Below are 10,309 nucleotides of genomic sequence, written 5' to 3'. Positions count from 1 at the left end.
CCTTTTTTCGTAGATCCGTTTATTCAAAAAAAATTATCTCTCAAACCGTGCGTCCAAATCTCGAACCGCTTTCACCGTTGGATTCCTCGCGTCGAGATCTTCAAAACTAGATGCTATGTTGATAGGTTTTGATGAACTTTTTTTTCACGAAAAAACCGGACGAAAAAACCGAACCGGGAGCATGGGTTTTTCCCTTTCCGAAAGAGGCACGCCCGTGCCTCTCATGAAATCACAACCGTGCCTCTCGCGGAAGCAAAACCGTGACTCTCGCGGAAGGAAAAATAAAAAGAGAAAACGTGTTTTTCTTCCGTTTCCGAGGAGGCACGGCCGTGACTGTCGTTAAAGCACAACTGTGCCTCTTGCGGAAGCAAAACCGTGATTCTCGCGAAAGGAAAAAAACAAAAAACGTGTTTCTTTTCCTTTCCGAGAGGCACGGTCGTGACTCTCGCGAAAGGAAAAAAAGCGCGTTTTTTCGTGTTTTTTATCAAATTTTTTCTTTTGATTGAAAAGCTAATGAAGACCGGTGGAAAACGCTGAAAAAACCCAAAAAAACCGTTTAAAAAGCCGAAAACGCGTGCGGAAAAATAAAAAAAAATAAAATCCGAAGGGAGCGCCTAGAGCGCAACATGTGATGAATGGCTGAGAGCGCGCCAAGTGGCGCTGATCGTTACGAGGCTTCCGAAGGAGCGCTCGTTAAAATTCTGAACGTGCCATGCAGCTGCGGGTCGCAGATCGACGGAGCTGCCGCTAGGGCGCGCGACAAGCCAAATCGCGTCCGCCGATGGCCGAACAGATTTTGCGGAATTTAATTCCCACGCGAACGAGCAAGATGCAAATCTTGTGCTGGACCCGCCGCCGCCAATCCAGCACTATTCGGCGCTGCCGCACGCTAGATGCAAATCTTGTGCTCGATTCTTCCTCTTCTCCGACGGCCTGACGGACGTTGCCACTCGTCCTGCCCCAATGCACCGCCTCTCGCGACCACTTCTCTCTTCCATGGCCTCTGCTCCGCCTCGCGGGTGGCCACCAGCGTTTGTGCGACGAGTTTACGAGCCTCCCAGTCCACATGTCCGTCGTGTTTCCAGGTATGTTTTATTCTTCTCATGGAATAATTTTGGATCTGGACTGCGACCAAAATTGGATTTTTATATAATATAAAAGAATTTGGATTCTTATTTAGCAGCTTGGCACCCACAGGAGAGAAAAAGGCCGAAAAATTAAAAATCGATTTCAGCCTTGGAACTTGGGTTCATATTACATTCCCGTTTTAGTACCGACTGACCAACGATGGCATCTTATTGGTACTGGATTCTGAAGCTGGCTTTGTACCACGTTCTAATTTAGTGATAGATTTCCTCTCTTTGATTTCGGAACAGGGCCAGCAGCAGTGAAGTACAAGGCCATGATACTGGTAAACCAGACACGAACACCATCGAGACGAGGAGCCCAACAGGGGAGTTCATTGCTTGTTATGGAGAGGTGTGCTCCCTTTGGATGTATTTCCGAAAAGCAGGCACCGTGATGGTTCTATATACAAGTGCACACATCCATGGACAACAATGTCGCATTGCAGACCGCAGTGAGAGTAACTGATCGATACCTCCCCCCCCCCCCCCCCCCTCCCCCCCTTTTTGTTCTCTCTCTCGTATAAACTATTTTGGTAAAATTCAATTCTCTCAATTCCTCGGCAATCGCGTCAAAAACTCGAGTTCCTTTTGGAGACAACGTCTAAAGGCACGCCCAGTTTGATTTAAGGCATGACAGTTAACTCTCTCCTACTTTTGCTTAACACCTAACAAATTCGCCCCCTTTGACGAGATTTCCTCTTTCATTAGCTCCTGAAGTATTATAAATACTAGTAGGCGAAATTGAGACCAAAGAATTAATTTAGTAGATTGTGTTTTACGTATATGTTTTAAAATCCAAAATGAAAAGAAAAAAACATGTTGATTATAGAAAAATTAGGAGGAACCTAGAATTAGAGTCTTATGGGCAATGACACTATTGCTGATTTACTAACCTCTTAGTAATTTCTGCAATTCATTCGACATTATACCACTCCATAATGATATTTATCTTTTCTGCTCATAAGTTTTACATTGAAAATTTGTCAGACGGAATATCTTCATAACTTTTCAACAATTTAAGCATGTAACTGTATATCCTTAGTAAACAGGTTTAGTTGTTCTTAACCTATGGAAGTAGTCATGTAAATTTATGAAAATGTTTTATAAACATAAGGCAATGTTGCCATCTACTACTGGAAAGAAAAAATCAACTTGAAAGAAGATTTGTGGAAAGAGAAACATAAGCAGATATTTTTTAGAAGCGGGCCTTTCCATTATGAGGTGATTACGTATCATCGCCTTTTCTTTGTGTTGTCCTAAAAAAAATAACTTTTCAGGGGATCAGAATGTCTAGTACAACATAAATAGTTTCCACATAGCTATAAACAAAAACATTCAATGGGGCCATGGAATCCTGCAAGCACCATTAGTTTTTGTATGGCAAGTCTTTATTTAGTACATGAATTTTGATTTATAATATAACTTGTATTTTCTTATGAAGCTGTTTTCGAGGCAAAGATGTTTACAGAGCCCTCAAATTGCTTCATCCTCGATGGAACTTGCATCCGGCATGCACCTAGTCACATGTTCCAAATTTTATCAATAATGTTGGCTAAAATTGATGTGGATGGTGGGCCAGTAGCGTTGTATGGATACATAGCAGTGCGGGATAATCTGGATCCGTTGCTTAATTATGTCATTAAGTTTAGCAGGGATGATCCCATCATCGTTGAGCAGGTGCACTTAAATACTTATCTGCAGTTTTTCAATGAATAAGTCTAGCTAACCAATCAAGTATAAAGCCAGGTATCCAACCCCTTGAAAGTAGTCAACACCATCTAAATCATCCCTGAGTAAAGTTTTAGTGGTAGGTTTTGCCCATGTGGATCACATGGACAAAACCAGCTCCTAAACCACCTCAGTTAATGATTTAGGTAGTATGGAATACTTTGAAGTCAGATATTTGATTTTATAGACAAACCTCGCTGGATGCCCAGAGGGAGTTGAATAGACTTATTCCTTACTTAAAATTACTTATTTTTTCGGTTCACAGTGTCACAAGCATAGAATGGATGAGATTGGATATTCCATACTCTCGATCACATGCTACAGCCACTTCTTTTCTTTTCCATCATTAAAGATACTGTCATCTCCTTAATCTGTCCAAAAGCAGCAGAATAAAGAGATTGTTCATCAATTGTGAAATATCCCTTATCTGTAAATATTGTTACAAGTAAAACATCATAAGGGAAGCGTTAGCTTTAGATGTTTCTCACTTTTATTACTAAGAACTACTATATAATAATAACTCTGTAGGGTTCTCTCATCAACGTTGGCGGCCTCAAGCGAGGGATTGATTTTTTGGGTGATGTTCTAATCGAATATGACATGAGGATCAAAAGTGGTGAACAAGAAAATCAAGATCTACAGTTGATCGATGGTGCATCAATGATAGGCCACATGGGCTTACGGAATCGTCATGCGTTCACAAATCGCATCCATGGGGAGTGCGGCGCAATTGACCTAACTTTTTCAGGTCTTGAAGATGCAGTTGAGGCGACTATAGAAGTTGCCATATCAAAAGTGCAAAGCAGTTTCGATCTGTCTCTCGGTTGTTTTACCAGTGCTTTGAATGAACAAATCTATCTCTTCAATGGCCCCATTGGTGAGGCGCAAGGCTTAAAAAGGTATGTTGTTGCTGTAGTGGCAGGTTCTTGGATACACCTGAAGTTGAAGATTGGCCAGGAGTCATCCGGTTCCGCCGAACATGATTGTTCCTTCAATGCTAGCAACCACGGGTCTAATGCTCAAAAGATAAAGACTAATTTTGCGTTAATCTCAGTGAAGATGACCTGGTCGTCGTTGCCTAAGGGGCACTAGTCTTTGTTCCAGTTCATCACATCCCTGAATAAACTTTGTCAATAGCTGTATATGCAAGAAACTGTCAGTTATGCTGTCGGGGAGATAGACCCCGGGTAGCCTCATCCGCACCCCTTAACATTTCAAGACATTGGGGCTAGCACAAGCCCTCAAGCCCAGCGACCAGGCGGCCGGCTCCCAGAAGACGGCGCGCCCCCAGAAGACGGCTTGGGGAGCAGGCCGGCCTCTAGTAGCCTGCCTCTCCTTCCTCTCGGAGTCTGCACTCACCTGCTACAACAAGACGGAGCATAGCAACAGTGCCACCTGCTCCCCCCGAATCCCGGAGGGGCGTGGCTACAGTGCGCGCTGACCAGGCGGCCACCTACCCGCCTGGCACGGGACTATAGCCATGCGACTCATGACGCGGCCCTCGTCAGCAAGTACGAAGCTACAGCAAAAGGCAATCAGCGTGGCCCGCAGGCGGCGGGCCCTACCTGTCGGCCGGGTTCTCGGCACCCGGCGAAGAACCCAGCGACCCTAGACATTGACGTCCGGGTCCTACACCTATCCGTATTACCATTGTATCCCTGGGGGGTTGGCCTATAAAACCCCCCGGGGCTCACCCATGCAAAGGGTTCAGCCCTCATTCCACACACACTCACCATAGCAAGGAGAAGAGAGGTAGCTCTACCCTTCTTCCCCCCCTAGCCAAACAGCTCAAGGAGCAACCTTGTACACTCTTGATCATAGTCATCATAGCAGGACTAGGGGTGTTATCTCTCCGGAGAGCCCCGAACCTGGGTACGTCTCGTGTCTTCCCGAGTTCGTGCTCACTCTCGCTTCCGAACCCCGACGACGTCCTCATGGCTCCACCCATGATAAGGCATCCCCTGGCATCTGACGTGAGATTACCACGACATATGCAGTCGAGTTGTGGACAATGAAAAAAAATAGCGCGCTATAGCAAAATAGCGCCGACCTAAAAATATGCTATTAGCAAGCTTTTGTACACTGATCTATTTAGCGAGAGAATTCTCAAACCGCTATAGCGCTATTTTTTTTTTCAGTGGTTGTGGACCTGTGGGGTTTTCATAACTGAACAAGTTAATTCTGAACGTACGATACAAATCGGAAGGAGGGCTGCGGGTTGCTGATCCGGCGACCTGCTGCTGCTGCGCGCGGTAAGCCAAAATTGCCAAATCGCGTCCGACGCTGAACAGATTTTGCGGGATTTTGCTTCGCCGCGGCCCGCGGGAACGATCGAGCCTCAGCCCTCCGCCGCCAATCCAGCCGGCGCCGCGCGCTCAGGCGCGAATCTTCCGCCCGATTCCTCGTCTCCTCCGACGACATTGCCGCTTCTCCTGCCCCAATGCACCGCCTCTCGCGACCACCTGTCTCTTTCATGGCCTCTGCTCCGCCTCGCTGGTGGCCAACGTCGCTCGCGCGACCAGTTTACGAGCCTCCCAGTCCACCCGCCGGTCGTCTTTCCAGGTATGTTTCCTTCTTCTTGTGCCATAGTTTTGGATCTGGATCGCGACCAGAATTGGTTTCTGACTCCCACAACAAAGAAAATTTAAAATTGATTTCAGACCTTGGTTTATATATATTGCATTCCTGTTTCAATACTGGCTGATCGATCGATGGTATCATCTTATTTGTGTCGGGTGCTGACAAAGGCCTTGCACGTTCTAATTTTGTGATAGGTTTCCTCTTGGATTTCAGAACATGGCCAGCGGCAGCAGGGAGGAAGCAGAAGGCGATGACTCTGGTAAACCAGACACGCGGCTGAACATCACCTCTGCCAACGACCACTCTGCCGACACCCAAGCAGGCATGAACAACATGGGGACGAGGAGCACAACAAGCGAGTTCATTGCTTGTTATGGCGAGGTTACAGGTGCTGGTCGTGAGGAAGGAACCACGGTCAGTGACGGCGAAGAATATGAGAGGTTGGACGCACTGAAGGCTCCATGCCCCTTCGACGGCGTGTTCCCTCTAGATGTATATCTCAAGAGGAGGCACCGTGATGGTTCTATATACAAGTGCACGCATTCAAGGGCAAGACGAAGTTTCGCAGACCGCAGTGAGAGTAAGTGATCGATACCTCTTTCCTTCTTTTTTAATTTCAACATTTTTCAAGTATATATACGGGGCTAACTAATATATTCTCTGCTGAAATCTTGAGTTTATTTTTTCTTTACTTTGTTTGCTTTCACTAGTTGAATGCTTGTGCATTGCCGCTAGGAAAAGGAAATCTCGTCAAAGGGTACTCGGGGGTTTAATTTGCTAGGTGTTAAGCAAATTAAAGTAGGAGACAGCTACCTGTTGTGCCTTAATGCAAATTGGGTGTGCCTTTAGACGTTGTCTTAGTCATTGCTGTGATTCATTGGAAGTTGTATCACTCCATAATGTTATTTATATTTTCTGCTTCTCATAGTTTTACGTTGAAAATTTGTGAGGTGGAATATTTTCACCAGTTTTCATTGTTTTTAGCATGTAATTATCCTATCTAAGTGTTAAACAGGTTCAGTTGCTCCCGGCCAAACTATGCATATAGTCATCAAAATGAAAATATTTTCTAACATATATATAAGATAATGATGTTATCTATTATCGGAAAGAAAAAAACTTAAAAGAGAACTTGGAGGGAGAAACAGAAGAAGAAGAAATCATGAAGTCTAAAGTGATTGAGCTACAAAGGAACTTTGTGAAAGTGTGAGTTACATATTACTCTCCTTTTCTTTGTATTTTCCTCAAAAGAAATTATAACTTCTCGGGGCATCAGACTTTGTAGTTTATCGTAGATCGTTTCCACTTGCATGTAAACATATATTTGTAATAGGGCCATGGAATCTTCAGTCGACATATTTACCATTTATATGCCAAGTATTTATTTACTACTGTAGATGAATTCCCAATTACAATATAACTTGTATTTTTTTATGAAGCTGTTTTCGAGGCAATGATGTTTACAGAGCCCTCAAACTGCATCATCCTCGATGGCACTTGCATGCGGCATGGACCTACTCGCATGTTACAAATTGTATCAATAAAGTTGGCTAAAATTGCTATGGATGGGCCAATAGCGTTGTATGGATACATAGCACTGCGGGATAATCTGGATCGATGCCTTAATTATGTCGTCAAATTTAGCAGGGATGGTCCCATCATTGTGGAGCAGGTGCACTTCTATACTTATAAGCAATTATTTCAATGAACAGGTCTACCTAACTCTCCGGAGTATTGAGGTTCACCTACTTAAGCCTGGTATATTCCACCTCTTAAAAGTATTGAACACTATCTAAATCGCCCCTAGGTGCAGTTTTATAGGTAATTTTTGCACATGTGCCCTGTGGACCACATGGGCAAAACCACCTCCTAAACGACCCCAGTGAATGATTTACACAGTATGGAATACTTCGGGGTCAGATACCCGATTCTATAGACTGGCCTGGTATTCGACCTCTTACAAGTATTCAACACGGTCTAAATCGCCCCTAGGTGCATTTTTGTGCATGTGCCATGTGGAATGCATTGGCAAAACCACCTCCTAAATCTCCCTAGTGAATGCTTTAGGCAACATGGAATACTTCGGGGTCAGGTACCCGATTTTATAGACTAGCCTCGATGCCCTGAGAGAGTTAAATAGACTTAGTCCTTACTTAAAGTTACTTAATAATTTTTCATTTCACAATATCACATGCATAGAACAGATGAGATTATGTACTCTCGATAACGTGCCATGGCTACAACTACATCTCTTTTGCATAAACAAAGATGCTTCCATGTGATTAATCTGTTCAAATGCATTAGAATGAAGAGCTTGTTCATCAACTGTAAAATATCCCTTTTATGTAAATATTGTTACAAGTAAAACATCATAAGGGAAGTGTTTAGGATGTTTCTTACTTTTATATGAAAGAGCTACTAATAACTTATACTCCGTAATTACTTTGTAGGGTTCTCTCATCAACTTGACTGGCCCCAAGCGAGGGATTGATTTTCTGGGTGGTATTTTAATCGAATACGACATGAGGATCAAGACTGCTGAACCAGAAAATCATGATCTACAGCTGATCGATGGGGTATCAATTCTAGGCAACATGGGCATGCGGAATCGTAGTGTGTTCACGGGTCGCATCCATGGTGATTGTGGTGCTGTTGACATAACTTTTTCAAATCTTGAAAATGCAGTTGAGGCAACTGTAGAAGTTGCCATATCAGAAGTGCAAAGCAGTTTCAATCTGTCTCTCGACTGTTTTACCAGTGGGTTGAATGAACAAATTCGGCTCTTCGATGGCACCATTGGTGAGGCGCAGAGTTTAAAAAGGTTTGTGGTTGCTGTGGTGATAGATTTTTGGATACACTTGAAGTTCAAGGTTGCCCCGAAGCGATCCAGTTCCGCTGAACATGATTGTTTCTTCAATGCTGGCAACATTGCATTAATGTCAGTAAAGGTGACCTGGTCGCCATTGCCCGAGGGGTTCTAGGTTTTATTTCAATTCACGACACCCTTGGATAAACTTTGTCGAATAGTTGTGAATGTAACAAGCTGTAAATAGGCAGTCAAGTCGTGGACCTACAGCCTAAATTTAGGTGTGGCGAACATGTGTCCAAGTATGCATTTGTAACTCTTCTCTGTATGTGTATTTGAAGCGGCGACTATGTATGCTCCACAACTGAAGCAACTATGAACTGATGATCGTTCATCTGATGATTTGATTGTTGGGATGGTCAGCTGATTCTAAAGCTTGCTGTTAAAAAAGGTCGTTGATGTCCTGGCTGGGTAAAAAAGATTGCCTGGTTGAGAAGGGAACATTTCAGCCGAAGAAGGTGCTGATACAACAGGGAAGTTATTTGAGATCAGCTTGTGAGGTGACTGTTATTATTTTCCCTAGTTTTGCTCCCAGCTAGAAGTAGAGATGGTGATGAAAAAATGACTCATATGTGTGTCCACTAGCTAGCACTTTGTTGACATGAGAAGTTTTGGAAGAAAGGCACGATAAGCAGCGCCCGGCTAAATTAATGAAGCCCAAACTGACATGAGAACTGAGAGGTGTTGAATTTTATCTGCATCTTGTTAAAGGGCCTGTGATTTGCAAACTATGTGACTGGCACGGTGGGAGCTGCCAGTGTAATGTTAATGAAGAGCGATGTTCCAGAGGATGGCTGACTCCAGCCAGGTGGTCAAAGATCATCCAAGCATCGCATTGATGGAATGGAAGGCACATGCTCTATAATTATTGTCAACAAATAAACGTGATGATAGGGCAATATAATGTTCAGCAGGACCTCCCGAATGGCCGCACGACGTACAAGCACCTTGAGTGTACAATCATTTTCCTCATCGTCGTCAAACGCATTTACCAGCAGCAAGTGCCGGATCCGCAAAGTCATCTTGAGTGTTTACGTGATGTGCCGTTAGGTCTAGGGCCATCCACTTGTTCTAAGATTCGTAAAAATGTATGGCCCACCTAAATGTATAGCACAGGTATATTTCTTGTATCTTTATTTTTAGTCAAATCAGTGGCAGCATAATGGACCCCAAAGTACACCTTTTGACAGGGACGACACACATGCAAGTTTCTCTTCTCACTCTACCTGCAGAACAAATCCATAGAATTTATTTCCTCTTAGAGAATTTAAATCAACCATATCTTTTAAACTATAGACTCGTTTATGAAACTTTTATATATTTGGACTCCTGGCGTCAAGAACTTTAAAACTAGACCAATTTTGGTTACATTTTAAACACATTTAATTTTCAACGTTTCACATTTCATATGTGAAATAAACACATTTCACTATAAAAATCTGAAACAAACCTATTTCACTAGAAATATGTGAAAATAACACTTTTCACATAAACCTATTAAACTCAAATGACACCTTGAGAAACTAATCATTTGGAAGTATGTAACATTTTTATTTCAAAAGAGTAAAATAAGTTATTTTTCATAACATTTTTTTGAAATGTGTAACAATTTATTTCAAAAAAGTGAAACATCATCTTTTAAAAAATGTGCAATTGAAATATATGTGTTTTTATGAAACAAGTAAGTGGAAAGTGAAATGTATGTTCTGAAAGTGAAAAATAATATGAAACCGAAAAGTTAACTTGTGAAACTGATTATTACCAATGTGTAACAGTTTATTTCAGAAGAGTGAAACATGTTATTTCAAACATGTGCAATTGAAATGCATGTGTTTTTTGTGAAACAAGCCCGTGGAAAGTGAAATTCAAGTTCTGAATGTGAAAAACAACACAAAACTGAAATGTGATTTTGTGAAACTGATTGAAATCATTTTATTCATAAGGTTTTAAGCGGGTGAAATATGTGAAATGTGTTTCATGAATTTTAACTTCTTTAAAATGTATCGAA

The 10,309-nt window shown here is 42.6% G+C and overlaps 1 protein-coding gene and 1 pseudogene across 1 annotated transcript; both read left to right on the top strand.

The window, feature by feature from the left end:
* The first annotated feature begins 1,287 nt into the window (after positions 1-1,287).
* LOC109764077 (uncharacterized) lies at positions 1,288-3,947 on the top strand (annotated as a pseudogene).
* Positions 3,948-5,651: 1,704 nt separating this feature from the next.
* On the top strand, positions 5,652-8,416 carry LOC109764076 (uncharacterized). Its single transcript, XM_020322919.1, has 3 exons — positions 5,652-6,015; positions 6,875-7,107; positions 7,886-8,416. Exons 1-3 carry the CDS (start codon positions 5,652-5,654, stop codon positions 8,414-8,416), a joined length of 1,128 nt encoding a protein of 375 aa, XP_020178508.1.
* The last annotated feature ends 1,893 nt before the right edge of the window (positions 8,417-10,309 follow it).

This window comes from Aegilops tauschii, chromosome 3, assembly GCF_002575655.3.
Source record: "Aegilops tauschii subsp. strangulata cultivar AL8/78 chromosome 3, Aet v6.0, whole genome shotgun sequence".
Lineage (NCBI taxonomy): Eukaryota > Viridiplantae > Streptophyta > Magnoliopsida > Poales > Poaceae > Aegilops > Aegilops tauschii.
Note: the sequence above shows the minus strand (reverse complement) of the source record. Positions and strands in the feature narration are given on the sequence as shown.